At 35.4% G+C, this 17703-nt stretch overlaps 3 protein-coding genes across 4 annotated transcripts; 1 reads left to right on the forward strand and 2 right to left on the reverse strand.

Moving 5' to 3' along the window:
• Window positions 1-860: 860 nt before the first annotated feature.
• On the reverse strand, window positions 861-4124 carry LOC8280602. Its single transcript, XM_002517374.4, has 5 exons — window positions 3557-4124; window positions 3209-3452; window positions 1899-1997; window positions 1565-1779; window positions 861-1259 (listed from the first exon to the last, which is right to left on the reverse strand). Exons 1-5 carry the CDS (start codon window positions 3982-3984, stop codon window positions 1184-1186), a joined length of 1062 nt encoding a protein of 353 aa, XP_002517420.2. The 5' UTR covers window positions 3985-4124; the 3' UTR covers window positions 861-1183.
• Window positions 4125-6054: 1930 nt separating this feature from the next.
• LOC8280601 (E2F transcription factor-like E2FF) lies at window positions 6055-9685 on the reverse strand. Of its 2 annotated transcripts, XM_048373950.1 has the most exons (11): window positions 9260-9685; window positions 9064-9131; window positions 8748-8800; window positions 8566-8643; window positions 8416-8469; window positions 7753-7837; window positions 7492-7559; window positions 7308-7380; window positions 7163-7224; window positions 6655-7051; window positions 6055-6510 (listed from the first exon to the last, which is right to left on the reverse strand). In XM_048373950.1, exons 1-11 carry the CDS (start codon window positions 9346-9348, stop codon window positions 6419-6421), a joined length of 1119 nt encoding a protein of 372 aa, XP_048229907.1. In that variant the 5' UTR covers window positions 9349-9685; the 3' UTR covers window positions 6055-6418. The 2 variants fall into 2 exon arrangements, with proteins under 2 accessions (XP_048229907.1, XP_048229906.1); XM_048373949.1 differs by having other exon boundaries at window positions 9064-9399.
• A 1212-nt stretch (window positions 9686-10897) lies between these two features.
• On the forward strand, window positions 10898-17410 carry LOC8280600 (alpha-mannosidase 2). Its single transcript, XM_002517372.4, has 4 exons — window positions 10898-11764; window positions 13106-13255; window positions 13514-13546; window positions 14218-17410. Exons 1-4 carry the CDS (start codon window positions 11144-11146, stop codon window positions 16954-16956), a joined length of 3543 nt encoding a protein of 1180 aa, XP_002517418.2. The 5' UTR covers window positions 10898-11143; the 3' UTR covers window positions 16957-17410.
• The last annotated feature ends 293 nt before the right edge of the window (window positions 17411-17703 follow it).

Consider the following 17703-nt stretch of genomic DNA (forward strand, 5'->3'; position numbering starts at 1 on the left):
ATGATGTTGGAAAAATAACATATTTCACAAGGATATTGCAGCTAAACCATGAATTTTCTCATTCAACTGGAAATGCATTCTTTTTCAAATTCATTCCTTCTCAAGCATAGGTTCAAAACCCAACATTTTATGTAGAAGTTTGATGCATATTAAGAATGTTTGACACTCAAAACAGAAGGTCACTGTTATTTCATTCATCGACGACTGTTTATAAATTGATTTTGACAGGACAAGTCCTGAAGATTCAAATCATTGGCATTAAACATCCAGTACGGTTCCAAAGATGATAATAAGCTGAAAAATGAGATTATAAAGAAACCATGATAGATAAGAAAAGACTGGGCTGTGGTTATTCCCATAGCAACACAAAGCAGGGTGAATTAAACAAGGTCGTCAACCTCTCAGTTATTGATTTAACTGTGCGTGGTTAACACAAAGCCTTGAGCCTTTCATCAGGATCAATATTGATGGACATGGCTGTGAAATGGAGCAGAGGTCATGAAAATGGATGAAACGACCCAGCATGACCCCAAGAGCCATCATTTCATCATCAATCAGCGAGAAATAAATTCCAGTCACTATTTTTCATCTTTTTTTATTCCATGTTGTAATAATGATGGGTTGAGACTAACTATGAAAAAGGATAAGAACCAACATTTTGAGACTTCATATTTCTTTCTGGCAAGTAAACGAACACACAAGTTCAAAGAAAATCTCCTTGTTTTACAAGAATCATGCAACCAGAGTTTCCTTAGAGCATTATAAAATCATAATCGTGGACAAGGAAAGCTTTATTGACCCCTTTAAAAACTTTGCCTGCCCAAAAGTGCAATACTATTATTATTTTGGGGTACAGATGCTTCCATCCTCGTATCCTCAACTTTATATTCCTCCAACACTAAAGTCAAAACCACACTAATGTACAACACCAATGTCAAAACTACAAGAACTGAAAATTTTGGCAAATACAGCAAAAGGTATGGTTACTGCCTACTGATCTATGGTCTGGAAGTACATCATTCAGACATTATATTCCCACCTTTGGAGATAAAGTTGAAAACTAAGAAATTGATGGAAGCAAGAAGGTGACAAATTGGAAGAAACTAGAAATGGTTTATATTTTGGAAAAAAGAAAAAGGTACATAAATAACAAAACGAAAGGAATGTACATGCCTCCTTTCCTTTACAACAATCCCACAACACAAGTTAGATGCAATCTGTTCTCCAAGCCTCTTAAATGATGGCCAAGCAACATACACCTGCCCACAGAAAAAGAGAACATTTCAACACATTACATTGGCTTAGGAACTCAAAGGAGACTAGCATTACTGGTAGACATAAGGCCTATGATAAACTTCCATGCATGGGAAGTACGTAGATTCATAGGAATCGACAATCAAGTATGTCTTATTCAGAATTATACAAAATACATGCAGGAAACCTGTACCATGATCCTTTTGAAACATATAAAAATGAAAAGCATGAATCAGTATTCTTTGAACTTCAGTGAATGATAAATTTAAAGAAGGGACTCGTTAATGAAGAGCGAAGACAAACTACCAACCAGAAAAGCAGCTTTGCTAGGTAATCACGAGAAGTGCCCATGCTGTCGCAAAATTCATCAGCACCATCTTTGTGATTTTCCGTATTTGATATTGCTGAACACCCCATGAACCTGGAGGTAGGATCATCTTTGAAGAATTTCCGTACTACGTTCTGAACAAGCTGGTGAACTATATCCTCCACCTCCACAGATGATGGTCGAGATAATTCTGACACCTATAGAAACAATTAAGTACAGAAAAGAAAACATCTCAGTATATTAACATATCACAATTGCAAATACAGACTTCAACTTGAAAACAAAATGGCATGATTAAAGAACACATAGAAATTACCATTTCAGAGTCCAAAGAACGTAAATACTCTAGTAAGTCATTCCTACTTCCTTTATTACATTCTATTCGCATGGTTTCCTGTTTCCGAGCATCCAGTTCCTGAAACATCATATCAATCATCTTAAACACCGTCTATCTGAAATAGTCAAGGCAGCACTATAAACTATAAAAAAGAAGACACATCTCCAAGAAAATAAATTCTGATAAAGCAATAGCAAAATTACATGAAGGTCAGCTGGGGTGTAAATGAGACGAGCTACTCAAACTCAACTTGCATAATACTAAACACTGAACTCAATTTTAATCACGTTGAGTTCGAGCTTGAGCACCTTTGAGAGCCCAGCAAAGCATTTATTACTCTCTTTATAAGATTTTCAATATGCATTATGTTATGAATAAACAGCACGTTTAATTATTTGTTATATTTACTGATTTACCCTAAATATATATGATAAAAAGGTTAATTCAAGCTTGAACTTGAGTTTGTTCTAGCTTATACGAGCTTCAACTTGAGAATAATAGAATTCTATCAGAAGTTATAATGATAATCAAGTCAAATCAAGGCTTGACATCTGAAATCCTACATCAGCTTGAGCTTGAGCACCAAAAATAAAAAACACTCAATTGAGTTCAAGTTGAGTTTTGAGCATCGAGTTTTTTTACTGGAACAGAGCTTAAACTTTATATTGTAAGCGCTCAACTCAGTTTGATTGCACTCCTTAGCTGGACAATGGATATCAATCATACAATGATGTTTCAGTAAAATTCACATATCAAAATTATCATAGCCAAAAGTATCCTGAAAACATATATTTGATCATATGCAAGTAATAGCACATCCGAGACAGATTTGCTGACAAAGCATCCACAGTGATGACTATCTACCTAACCTCGTAAACACTTGCATTAAAACAAAGAAGAAAGTTGGATTATGAATCATAGATTGCTACTAGGTAGCAGGGATAAAAAAAAGCACTCTAAGTGTCCAGAATTCTAATGAAAAAGTAAGACATTAACTTTCATATTGACTTTGATTCAGTCCTGATTCTCTGAAAGAGCTAACGTTATATAAACTCAAAAATCAAGTTTGAAATTGAAGTCATCTAATTTCAATTTCCTGAACATTCCAAGTAATAGCCAATATAGAACAGCTAAGAAATAACTGAAAGTCCTACTCCTACGTTGTTATCTTCAATTCCTCATGAATGATTAGGTGAGTTGATTTTCAGTTAGTACAATTAATCAAGAAAATAATAGCAATCGATCACACTAAATCTAATATCAGTTCAAAAGAATATGCATATAGTCACCTGTTCCGCATCAGATAACTCCAACTGCAATTGTTGAATATAATTCAAAGCCTCGGGCGACAAATCCCCAAAAATCTGAGGACTAATCTGCAAATCTTGAATGCAAACTTCACCAACTCCACCCTCTCTATCTTCGCTCAATTCCTCATCCTTTTCCAAAGAATCCAATTCCTTAGAATTCTCCACGGAAATATCAAAATTCCTCATCAACGATATTCTATACTCCGCATTCCACAATGTATACCTACCAAAAAAAAAAACCAAAATGAGAACTTTAAATCTCAATTACCAATTACCGAAAACAAATAACAATAAAAGTATATATATATATATATATATATAGTTTACCCTGTCATGATGGAGGAGACGAGGAGGCGGTCAAGAGGATGTTTAGAAAGTCTAATAGAGACGGAGAATTGATCGGATGGGAGAAGGCCTAACATGGTAGATATGGTCTGTTTCATTGAATCTTTAGCAGAATCCGAGACGCCTTTAGAAATAACGCATGTATCTAGAGGTTCAATTTTTTTAAGCATGTTAGCGATTACGCAAAATCCACGGTCAAAACTTGATTTCCGAGTGGAAACGGTGTCGTCCGAAACACCACCTCCACTACTGCTGCTGCTGCTGCTGCTACTACTTAGACAACTAACGGTGGAGGAAACGGGAGAGTAACGGCGAGAGAAAGCAGAGGGAGAGAAAGGCTGGGGTTTAGTAATAGGAGAGAAATCAGAGATTCGAGAGAGAAAAAAAGCTCGAGCTGTACTGGCCGCCATATAATCAAATTACAGAGCTCGCCTGGAGCTTTTCTCTATCTCTAATCTCTAAACTGTTATGGAGGCTGTGCTGTGCTGTTTGTATCTATGCGCGTGTGTGCTCTCTCTGCGTTTTGTCGACGTGGACGGATCTTTAGCTTTTAATTACTATTTTTTTCCTTTTTTTTCTATTTAAAAAAATAAAAAAATTTGTCTGTAAGGTGAGGGTTGGGTAGCTGAGTTTCTTATTTGCGGTTTAGTTTGTTGAAACCAATGGACGGTCGGTTCGGGTTTGCCGCCAACTTAAGTGAAAGTTATTTTGGGCAAAAGCATGAGAGATTTGGCCACTTCTTTCTATAACTTTTGTTTGTAATCCTAATTTTGTATATATACTCTCCGTCTTAAATAAATTATAAAATTAACAATAAATTTTTTGCATGTCACACATTAACAAATATACTTATTGACTTTAATAAATATATTAAAAATAAAATATTATTTTTTTTAAAATATTAATTTTGAGTATTTATATTTATTTTTATTATTTTATAATAATTAATTTTTATAATAAATAATCTCATAATTTTTTTGAAAGATCGATCTCGCACTATTGATTCGTAAACTTGCAAGTACTGACTTAAACACATAGTACTTTTTTAATTTTAATTTTATTAAAAAAAAAGAATGATTCTTTAATCAGAATCAATTTGGGGCAAGAAAAGAAAAAACACGTGGAAAGAGAGTTAGAATTGAGTAGGTTTGACAGATAGAAATTTAGTTGGTGAAATAGTAACTAATCAATTTATAAACACAACTTGCCTTTGGCAATTAGTATAACTGACATTAAATTTAATTATGGCAAAAGAGAAATTTCTACTTCCTTATCTCCATTTTCAAGCCAAAGAATTGTATTTTACTCCCATAATTTCAATTATTTTTAATTAACTAATAATTTCTTGTCCTAAAAAATAGTATAATTATTGGATAATTAAGTAAGACTAGCCTGTGTTGTTGTTCATTAGATCCTATTTTCTCACAGGTAACAAAGTTATTATAGCTAAAGTAATAATTTCTATAAATCCAATCCAAATGGAGCCAAAAGAAAGAGTTAAATGGTTTAAATGTATTATACCTCAATCTAATCTGACCAATCACAATTTTCCTCCTCCAGCTCTTTTTTTTTTTTTTTTTGTGAAGAGAATTTCGAAGTAATATCATAAGCAGCAATTTTATGAAGTAAATAAATAAATGCATGTCATAAGAAAAGGATAATTAATGAAATGAAGTTATCAGAAGTAGGTCCAATTTGTATGCCAGAATCTGAAGTGGACCAATTACCAGCAGGTGACATATGGCTTTTATGCTTCTTCCAAATAGATTAGCACCACATAAATTGTTAGCACCACATAAATTGTGATTTTGATTTCATATTTGGCTAATTGCTACTGTACCACAATAATATCAAAATCTCGTATTCTTGTATATTTCTTCAATATTTTAATGGATATACATTGCCTGCTTGGTAGGACCCTAGATTACTGAACTGAATATATATATATATATATATATATATACACACACACACACTTTTGATCTTTTATAATAGAAGAATCAACCAGGATAAGAAACAGAATCTACAGATGTTGCAGTCCATACATTGAATGAACTGACCTTCACAGGTTAAGAACCTAGCTCAGGCCCACATCTGATAAGACTCCTGCATTTATTCCAGCCTATAATTGAGAGTTCAGCTTCCTTCTTCAAGCACAAAACTGAACTACAATGGAGAAGCTCTCTGCGTTGGAATGGTACTTCCTCAGAATTCTGATGCTAAAACATGTTCTGACATAGTGAAATAATTCCAACCTGACAGGGAAAGAAATTAATCTTGGCTACAATAGTGACAGAATACTAACCTTCTGGAACATATACTCCCATTTAAGGTCTCCAACACAATGCAGAATAATAACAAATTAATAATTTAAAATTGGCAATTTATATAGGTAATCTAACCAATATAAGGCATTACTGTAATGTTTCATGTGTTGAGTGAGTTTATTTTGACAAATTGAAATTGCATTGCCAGAAGTCTAGGAAAGAACTTGTTGCCACTTGCTTGAAACTTTTAAAGAAGCTCAAAGCTGATAGTTCCTATGTTACAATAAGGGGACAAAAACAAATTACATTCTGTAATCACGGATTAGAATAGAAACGAGAGAATCAAGCACTCTTCACATCAGGAATTTATTTCATGTTCTTTCTTTTTTTCAAAGCTAACAATCAGAAAGTTAATAAAGTAGAATGCAATTCAGTTGATGCATTAAGATAATGCATCCAAACAAAGGCCATATATCCTTAATCCCTATGCTAAGGAAAGAAATGTAAAAAAGGAAATGTATCGACATTGTTGATTTTGTGTACTTGATCAGCTTGGAGTAAAAGCCAGAGAAAAGCATCAAGAACCATTTTGGCTCTTCTCTTTCACAGCAACTTCAACATACCATGATTTCCAAGCCTCCACATAGTGACCAAAAAGGTCACTTAGAACTGCGACACCATTGATCGAAAAAAAATTCTATATCAGATGCCGCAGAAGTAATATTAAACGTAATGCAGGTGTACATGACATCATTATCATAGGTGAGATATCCGAAGGAAAGAGAAAGTCTCAACCATCAATCCTAGAGTTACCTTGATTGTGATATTGAGGACAATAAGTAGAAGCGAGGCTCTCCAAGTCCTGAATCCGGTTTACGGTTTTATTTCCAGAATTACTTGCTGTAGGCACAGCCACAGGACTAAATGGGCCAAACTGGAAGTTCTTAGAGCTATGTTTTGTGGACTGATTCAATTTGTTCTCTTCACAGTCACTTCCTAAATTCTTGCATCCATGAAGCACTGAGACATTTTCCTTCTGATTTGAGTTCCAGTCAGTTGCAGATTCCACCCTATTTCTCTTTGTATTATTGTAGTTTGTAATATCAGTACCAAAAGCCCTCTTCTTTAACTCCAAAGAAGCCGCAGATCCATTGTTTCCTCTCCATCCCAGCCACCTAAAAGCTGGTTTCCTATTATCAGGGTGATGTGTCTGCATATGATTCACCCAAAGTTGGAAATTTAGAACCGAGTAAATTCACAAGGAAACTAAATATGATATTCTTTGTGTTCAGGAGGGTGCTTTTGACTGTTGAATACTTACCTTCTCAATTAGATTCATGGAAGAAAAAACATTTGCAATGTCATACAGTCGTCTAACTTTTGCTGCAGAACAATGTCAAGGAAAGAATCAGAGTTCACTCTTAATCTAAATTTGGTAAGAACGCTGATATTATTAAGATAATTACTTCTCATAGCTGTCGAAGTAAGAGAATCGCCTAGCAATGACATTGCAGCACTATCAAGTGTGATCATGTTTACCTGTAGAGAAGTAACAGAAATTTTTCGTCAAAAATTGAAAATGGCTAAGTCATCAGCTCATAACAGCAAAATGTATTACAATTATATGAGGAAAAAAAAAGTAACACTTACGCCGGAACAAAGGAAAAGCTTGACAAAATTTTGTGTGAGAAGCCATAATGATTTTTCTCTTTTGTTTTCTGCTTAAGCAAACACAATTATGAGTATGAAGTAAGTTGATATCATATGACCACTTGAAATATCTAAACCTGGCTGTTTCCAATTGCCAAGATGAAGCTGGAATGTAATATTACTAACTACAAAGAGAATAATGGAGCTTACGACCAAATTAGTTTGATATCAAATTAAAGAAGAAAGAAACAAATAAATTACCAGATTTTGAAGTTGCCGAAGAAGAATTTTCCTGACAATCGGTTTTTGAACTAGAAGAACCTTCATTTTCATTCTCATTAGAAACCTGATATAGGACATTTAGAAATAACCTATATAAGTAGAATTGAGAAGGATTACAGATCCTTTCAAAATTTTGCCATGTTGTTCAGAAGAACTAAGATGAAATGACTAAAACATCAATTAAACAGCTGTTTGGCTTACAGAATAAATGCGCTATAAAAATAGACTGAAAGATTAAAATTTAAGTCTTACCACATATAGATTTGGACCAATAATAACATCGAAGTAGAGAAAGATTAGTTAACAGTTAAAATTTGACTTGGCTAATGTATTGTGCTTCTAAATACTGCCAGTGCGAAAAGTAGCTTGTGGAACAGCATTTAACATCTAAAAGACTGCCAACTCAACGACATCCCAAGCATAATATATGATAAGCACCACCTTGTCCTAGAGCAATGCAAGAAGAAATATGACCAAAATCCCTTTTATCAGGCGCCAACATAGAACCAGTAATTGATTGTAAACATAAAACTATAGTATAAGGAACCAACTAATAAGTCTCAAAAGGAAATACTTCTGTTCAACATTTCAAAACTTAAAAGAGTTGTAGGAAACTAAGCTATAAGTTTATCTGATGTGTACCTTTGCTGAGCTGCTAGGTACAGAAGCACTAAAATTCTCCTTCAAACCCTCTTCCTGAAACAAGAAAAGAAATCATGTGTCAATTTTGAGTGTGAATTTCCTCAAAACATGAGAGGTAAACCAGAATTATGATCTATAACAAATATATACCCTGAGACCCTCTAGAGCACGAGGAATTGCTTCAAAGCCTTTCCAGGAATATTGGTTCTTTTGTTTTCTTGCTACAACCTACAAATAGTCCAAACACACCGACCTTACTACTACTGTATTCTTAACAAGAAATAAAGGTCACTAAAACAAAGGGTATTGAAAAATTAAACAAAGAATCTTACACCAACACTCTCCAATATATTGACAACATCATAAATACGGCGGCGCTCAACTCCTGTAAATCCATATGGGGTTAAAATTAATGTTATTAAGTAGCCAAATTGGTTACTGGGAAAAAACCCCACAAAGAAAATTACTTGACATCCTTAATTTGTTAGAAAGTGAACAAAAAAGACCGCAAATATAAGTATCATCATATAAAGATAATTATTTTCCTTGGACTTTCTCATGAACCAAACAAAGATGCGATCTTTTCATTTCAAGGGGGGAAACAGAAGAAAGAAAGGAAAGGGCAGAAGAAAATGAGGTCAAAGATACCTAATTTGGTAGCAGCATCATCTAGTCCAATAGATTCAACACCATCTTTATTATATAATCTCAAGAATCTAACCAAAAAAATAAAAGAGAAAAAGAAAAAGAAAAAAAGAACCCAGTTAAAACAATAAAGTACCAGTCTTAAATCAACAAGATCAAGAACCCAGAATGAAAGAGAAAAATAAATTATGACAAGTACTTGGTGCATAAAACACCGAGAGATTTCTCTTTGCGGCAATAAAATTGTCTCCCAGTTGGGTCAGATTCTCGAGAAACAAACGATGACATTTCAACTCAAAATCAGCAGCTAAAGATAAATACTTGCTGTAGTTATTGATCTTTCTTTGGTCAAGAGAATAGAGAGAGACCGTTAAAGGGGAGGGAGAAAGCGTGATTTCGATTGCGGGTTTGGAAATTCAAAAACGGATTCGGATCCTGGATCGCGGGAATTCAAATTGAGATCTGAAAGCGCGGTTGAACTGGTGTTACTGCTATGTCCTCCGCTAGAGCATAAGAAGAAATTAGAGGCGGGGTATTATTGGCATTTCAAAGCTAGTGCAGTTCTTTTATCTTTCTTTCGGCCGAGACCCATAATTTGGTTCTTAAGACTTTATGACTTCGTGTTGCTGAATCCATTATCTACATTCGTGGGCTATAGAGTCCTCCAACTACTCAAGCTTCGCATTATCATTTCAAAGGTAAAATTAATTAGATATTCGTGATTTTAAACCAAAATTAATGTTGCCAATTTTAAATTATGAAAAAATTAGAAATAAAAATAATGATTCTAAGCCTTTCAAGTATTTATAATATCATATTCAAACTACAATTCAAATCAGAATTATCATTGAATTAAAATTACTCTATAAACGGTAATTAAGATTTATTATTTGAAAGAAACTAAGAATTACTAGTGGAAATAGTAATTTTATTTGATCTATAAATATTTGTTTAATTCGATCCTAATAGAATGAGTAATATTTGATCTATTTATAGACAACTTTAATGTTACTTTCTATCAAAATATTCATTCATATTTGCTGCATATTCAATATATTCTATTAAATATAAGTAGCATGTAATATTGAACTGATGTCCTTTCGTTATTTCCTCCTAAATTACAGTGAGCAAGCAAAAAGGTATTATATAAAAAGGAAAAGGCCATCATCTTCATAATTCCAACGTTTTTGTTTTTGGTTTTGATATGGCACTATTAACTTTGCTTTCAAACATGGTCAAAATGTAAAATCTCTTTCGTTTAGCCCATCCAATATTTATGTATACTAATAACATCATATACTTTATATTAGGTATAAAAATAATAATATAGAAAAATTAATAAGAAGTAAACATATTTTAAGAATCAAATGACAATTTCAGAGAGATATAAAGATGATTTTACTATGGTGATAGATATATTGTGATCCATTACATTAAGTCTTTAGCTAAGTGGGAAAACTAAACGATTGGATTACAGATAAAATGGCTGGAATCTCCATTTTCCTTTCTTTATATATATGTATATGTATATGTGTATAATGTCACCCTTGGATATGTAAGAATCTTATCGTGTATAGTTCATAGCCGAGAATAGGGCAACCTCCCGCTAGGCTAGTTAATGGCTGTTACGTGTTTGATACTTTGCCTGCCTTTTATGGGCTTCAGTCCCTGCTTTGGTTTGTGCTTTTGTACCTAAAAGAAAACCTTCACTAAAGTGATAGACTAAACAGTAAAAGAGCTAAAAGACTAATAAGGAATATTTTATAAAACGGATTAATAATTATTTACAGGGTTCGATGAAAATTAAGTTGTATTGTATATAGACGCAGTCCTAATATCGTACAAATGAAATAGGTTACCAGAATTAGTCTATTGACTTAGAAGACTCCACCTCTCTGTAACCCCAATGAAAACCGAATCGAATTTTACATAGATCTCATCATCATTGATTAAATCCATCCAAATTTGCATCTCCTTCTCATCATTTCCTGAAATGTTTAAACACACCAAAAGTTCTAAATAAACCTTCAAAACTAAACTGTTTTCTTTGTTTCTACAAGAAAAGGAAAAACAAAAAAGAGAGATGCCTTTCTCTTCTTATATTGGCAGCAATACTCGTGGTGGTGGTGGTGGTGGTGTCTCCACCTCCGCCGGCGGCGGCAGCAGCTGGGCCCACTCACTCCTTCCTTCAACCACACCAACAAAATCAAAACTTCCATCAAGAAAACCAAGAAAACGAACGGTTCTGATCAACTTTCTTTTCACGAACTTCTTCACTATAGCTCTTTCGATCTCACTTCTTTTCCTTTTCTTTACTATCCTGCATTTTGGTATCCTAAAACCTCTTTCTACTCCTTTTAAATCAAAACCCACTTCTCATTTTTACAGGAGCCGAAAACCCAATCCTCGAAAGACCCCAACTTTGAATTACAATGATGATAAAGGCGTGGTTGTTATGGGTTCTACTGTGGATATAACTACTAAAGATTTGTATGATAAGATTGAGTTCTTGGATGTGGATGGTGGGCCATGGAAGCAAGGTTGGAGAGTTAGTTATACAGGAAATGAATGGGATGGCGAGAAGCTGAAGGTTTTTGTGGTGCCTCATTCTCATAATGATCCTGGCTGGAAGTTGACTGTCGATGAGTATTATGAGAGGCAATCTAGGCACATTCTTGATACTATTGTTTCGACACTTTCTAAGGTAATGTAATTTTTATTTTTTCAAAAAAAAAAAAAAAAAAAATTTTGGAATCTCTTACTTTAAAGGTTTCTTCATTTCTTTTTTTCTGAATTAGGATTGAATTACTATATTAGTTAGGGACTTGAAATTTGATTACTAAGTTTGTTTTAGGTTGATTACTAAGTTATAAGTGGCGCTTTGATTCTAGGTGGAGGAGTTGGATTAAGGTGGTGTCTTTCGTTTATTTATTTATTTTTTTGCTCTTAAATTTTAAATCAAGTGGTTCACATGAAATTAGTTGTTTGCATCTGGGGGAGTTAGACAGGGTAATGTATATCCTTTTTGATTCACCAAGTTGCTACTATCATTGTTTGGATGACTGATAGAGTTAGATAGAGATTTGGTTTAGCAATCATGGTGGTAAGGTTTGCCTCAATAATATCTAAAATGAGCAAACATGCATGCTTAACTCTTCACTCACAACAAGTCACTCATTGGCAAACATAGTCGACTAGCTGTTTACTGAAGTTAACTTGAGGCACCACACAATTTGAAGGAAAACTTGAACCCACTGCTTTCATGTCGGGTTTGAGTTGTGTTTGTGTAGTATACCCACTCTGTCCATCTCTAATTTGAGCTGAGCATAGTTGAGCAATATTCACACCCTTCAGGAAATAGGTGAATAAGGATGATACTTACATTCACAACTACCCCCTCTCATTTGATATAGTATAATACACTTCTCCTCTCCCGTTAATGATTATTTCATGTCATATATTGCCCTCCAACAATATCTATTACTCCAATCTTCCATTCATTAATCATTAAAACAAAAGATCATTTGGATCACTGAAGAGCACTTGCGCTCCCAAGCTTTGTGCAATTCTACTTTTAATTGTCACCACTACTCATTCCTCTCTGTCACCTGTGCTTGGATACCTTCCAACAATTGTCAGGTTCTTGACTCATTCTCTTCCAATTTAGACATGCTGCTGTCTCATTGATAATGGTCATTTGTTTTCTATTCTATATCACAAGACACTTCCAAAGCCAGGACAAACACACTGTGATTTTAACATCAAGCACTTTTTTGAGTCCTTTTTCTTTCTTTTTCATCACTTCCTGATAGAAAACAAGAAGAAATGGAAGTTTAAAAAGCCTCTTCAATTGCCTTAATTCTGGAGGTATGAACTTATATACTTAATGTAGTCCAAAGAGTGTCAATCTGTGAATGTATTTGCTGTTTAAACTTTAATGTTTGGGTAATGAACATAAACTTGAGTGAGTTTGTTTTGAGTAATCTTTTGGAAGTTGATATTAAGCTACTGTAATGTTAAGGATTCCTTGAATTTGGATTTGTAGGATGTTCGGCGGAAGTTCATATGGGAGGAAATGTCTTATCTGGAGAGATGGTGGAGGGATGCAACGGAGGAAAAAAGAGAATCTTTCACCAAACTAGTGAAGAATGGTCAGTTAGAAATTGTTGGAGGTGGTTGGGTGATGAATGATGAGGTATGATAATGAGTATAGTTTCATAGCCTGCTACTCATAACTTGCTTCAAGTATATCTACGCATCTGTAACCCTTCCCTTTATCTTTTTTCTTTTTGCATCTCGTGGGCATAATGGGCATACCCCATGCCTATCCTTATGGTTTAGATCTCACTTTAAAACTATGCTCTCTTCTTTTCTTGAAGTTTTTTTACTATTTATTAATGCACGACTTTTACATTCATTTGATGAAAATTTATGGTTTCTTTTCTTGATGTAGGCCAATTCACATTATTTTGCCATAATTGAGCAGGTATACACTGGAACCTTTCATTAGCTGGGATTTGGCGGTTATGTTTATGAGCTCATGTGCTTGTTACTGAATAAGCAATGAGAAGTAGACTCTTGGATCTTTCTATTCAGCTGTTCCATATTTTTTGTAGAATACTCTTGATTTAAGTAAAAAACATGAAAATAGAAACAGAAAGAAAACTTTCGATATCCCTGGGAACGGAAAGAATAAATCAATTGTCTCTTTTTCTTGCTTGCTAAATGGTAGGATGTAGGAGTTAACATATGAACTAAATTCCACAATGAAATTTGTTTTAGTTGTCAAGTTGACATGCACACACATGCACTTGTTGAAGACAGTTGGCAATGAATGCGATTATGGATACTTTTAGAAGTTCTTGGGGGTGATTAATCTTCTTTTATAATCTCAGGTCTTCTTATTTTTTATTTTCCTTGTTCTTCATATTGAGGAGATATTAATTACTGATCATCTAAAGCATATTTTCCGGTCAGCGAGTTGATGCATTTTTTAAATTTCCTTCCGATAAAATTTTTTTAGATGTCATTGATGAGCTAGTGAGCAAACTGAGAGATAGTGAATTGGATCATTTTATTGTACTTGTGTACAAAAACATTAGTGATTTTTCTTTTATAGCTGCTTGTGTGTCCTCATATTTGGAATTCCACTGTCAGATTACAGAGGGGAATATGTGGTTGAATGATACCATTGGATTTGTTCCTAAGAATTCTTGGGCAATAGATCCATTTGGTTACTCAGCCACCATGGCATATCTTCTCCGTCGTATGGGTTTCGAGAACATGCTTATTCAGAGGACCCACTATGAGGTAAAGAAGGAACTTGCACGGAATAAGAATTTGGAATACATATGGCGTCAGAGCTGGGATGCTGAGGAAACAACTGACATTTTTGTCCACATGATGCCCTTCTATTCTTATGATATTCCGCATACTTGTGGGCCAGAGCCTGCTATTTGTTGTCAATTTGATTTTGCTCGAGTTCATGGCTTTTATTATGAAATGTGCCCGTGGGGGGAACATCCAGTGGAGACCAGCCATGAAAATGTACAGGAAAGGGCACAGAAGTTACTAGATCAGTATAGGAAGAAATCAACACTATATCGCACTAATACTCTTCTCGTTCCTCTTGGAGATGATTTCCGTTATATCAGTGTTGATGAAGCAGAAGCTCAATTTCGGAATTACCAAAAATTGTTTGATTATATAAACTCTAATCCTAGTTTAAACGCGGAGGCAAAATTTGGAACTCTGGAAGATTACTTCCAAACTCTTCATGAGGAGGCTGATAGAATAAATTATTCGCTTCCTGGTGAGGTTGGTTCTGGTCAGATTGTAGGTTTTCCATCTCTATCTGGTGATTTCTTTACTTATGCTGACAGGCAGCAAGACTACTGGAGTGGCTATTACGTTTCAAGGCCTTTCTTCAAGGCTGTTGATCGGGTGCTAGAGCAAACACTTCGTGCAACAGAAATGATGATGTCTTTGTTACTTGGTTATTGTCAGAGAGCACAATGTGAAAAGTTGGCCACAGGATTTGGCTATAAGTTAACTGCTGCCAGGAGGAATTTAGCTCTTTTTCAACACCATGATGGGGTAACCGGTACTGCCAAGGATCATGTCGTTCGGGACTATGGACTTCGGATGCATACTTCTTTGCAGGACTTGCAAATTTTCATGTCTAAAGCTGTTGAAGTACTTCTTGGCATCCGCCATGAAAAATCTGACCATAACCCATCTCAGTTTGAGGCAGAGCAAGTGAGATCTAAGTATGATGTTCAGCCAGTGCATAAAGCAATCAGTGCTCGTGAAGGGACTTCGCATTCGGTGATCCTATTTAATCCTCTGGAGCAAACTAGAGAAGAGGTTGTGATGGTTGTTGTTAACAGGCCACATGTTGCTGTTTTGGACTCGAACTGGACTTGTGTTCAAAGCCAAATTTCTCCAGAGCTGCAGCATGATAGAACCAAGATTTTTACTGGGAGGCATCGTGTCTACTGGAAAGCTTCTGTTCCTGCCATGGGGTTGCAAACATATTACATTGTCAATGGTTTTGCAGGATGTGAAAAAGCAAAACCAGCAAAAATAAAGTACTTCTCAGTGTCCAAGTCATTTTCTTGCCCCCCTCCATATGCTTGCACGAGAATAGAAGATGATGAGGCTGAAATCCAGAATCAACATCAAAGTCTGACTTTTGATGTGAAGCTTGGTTTGTTGCGGAAGATTAGCCATAGAAATGGTTACAAGAATTTTGTGGGCGAGGAAATAGGTATGTATTCTAGTCCAGAAAGTGGGGCCTACCTATTTAAACCTGATGGTGATGCTCGGCCTATCGTTCAGGCAGGTGGGAACATGGTGATCTCTGAGGGACCACTACTGCAGGAAGTGTACTCTCAACCTAAGACAGCATGGGAACAAACCCCTATCTCCCATAGTACTAGAATTTATGAAGGGGATGATGCTGTTCAGGGGCTTATTGTGGAGAAAGAATATCATGTCGAGCTCATTGGCCAGGATTTTAATGACAAGGAATTGATTGTTAGATACAAGACAGATATTGATAATAGAAGGATTCTTTATTCTGATTTAAATGGCTTTCAGATGAGTCGGAGAGAAACTTATGATAAGATCCCCCTGCAGGGGAATTACTATCCTATGCCCTCTCTAGCCTTCATGCAGGGATCCAATGGCCAGAGGTTCTCTGTCCATTCTAGACAGTCATTGGGTGTGGCAAGCCTTAAAGAAGGATGGTTAGAAATTATGCTTGACCGCCGTTTGGTAAGGGATGATGGACGGGGTCTTGGGCAAGGAGTGATGGATAATCGTCCAATAAATGTGATCTTTCACATTATTGTAGAGTCCAACATTTCTGCCACTTCAAATCCTGTTTCTAATCCCCTTCCTCTGAGCCCATCTCTCCTCTCTCATTGTGTTGGAGCTCACTTGAACTATCCTTTGCATGCATTTGTTGCAAAGAATCCCCAGGAGTTATCTGTGCAGCCACCTCCAAGATCCTTCTCTCCTTTAGCTGCTCCATTACCATGTGACTTGCACATGGTGAATTTCAAAGTTCCCCGACCATCAAAATATTCTCAGCAGCTGATTGAAGATTCTAGGTTTGTTCTGATCTTACAGAGGCGACATTGGGATACTTCGTATTATCGGAAAGACAGACCACAGTGCACTACTCTTGCAAATGAGCCTTTAAATCTATTCAATTTGTTCAAGGGACTTGCAGTATTGAATGCAAAGGCAACTTCCTTAAATCTTCTGCATGAGGATGCAGACATGCTTGGGTACAGTCAGCAGGTTGGTGATGTAGCTCAAGAGGGACATGTAATCATCTCTCCTATGGAGATACAAGCATACAAGTTGGATTTGCGACCACACCAGTGAACAAAAGTTGTTTACTTGTCATATCTTTGTGGCTGATGATGGTATGGATTAGTGCAAATTTGATTTTCCCTAACCCATCGTCTATTGTCAACAATTCCGAAGCTTCAACAGATTCAGGAGTGTTGTTAGCTGTTACGTGCAATCTCATGAAACACTGACCAAGGACATAGCAGGAGCTGATACTTTTATGGTGGCAGGGCTCTATGGAGGGTATTTGTTAAGTTTATGGAAGGTATTTGTTACATAGTTTCGATGTACTTTTGTTATTAATTCACATGATAGGAAATTTTGTATGAGATACTGTATTATGGGAAACTGGTGTTGTGTTTCCCTCCCAGAACCATAGATTAACCCTGATGATATTTGAATTATTGTGATGTATATTGCTTCTAAGAAAAGATCATTCGCCATAGGTAATATCAAGGAATAATATTGGTTTTATTCTTATTAATAATTTCAAACTTGCTCATTTACAAAATTTGGTATGTGCCTTAGATTATCAAATTCCAGGTCTGTGGTCTACTGGGCAATCGGAATGACGTTTAATTCACTTGTTTCTTAAACCTATTATTATATTCGCCCTTAATTCATTACATGCCTTGTTTTGTAAAGAGGGTTATGTCAAAAATTGCCAGTCCTATTCATACGTCAGACGTAATCTTATACTGCAGAGCTTGAGAAGTCATCTTTTCCAAGAGATATTCCCTTGAAGTTTGTCTCGTGTCATTCTATGGTTTGGCTTCATGT

Source organism: Ricinus communis, chromosome 5 (assembly GCF_019578655.1).
Source record: "Ricinus communis isolate WT05 ecotype wild-type chromosome 5, ASM1957865v1, whole genome shotgun sequence".
NCBI lineage: Eukaryota > Viridiplantae > Streptophyta > Magnoliopsida > Malpighiales > Euphorbiaceae > Ricinus > Ricinus communis.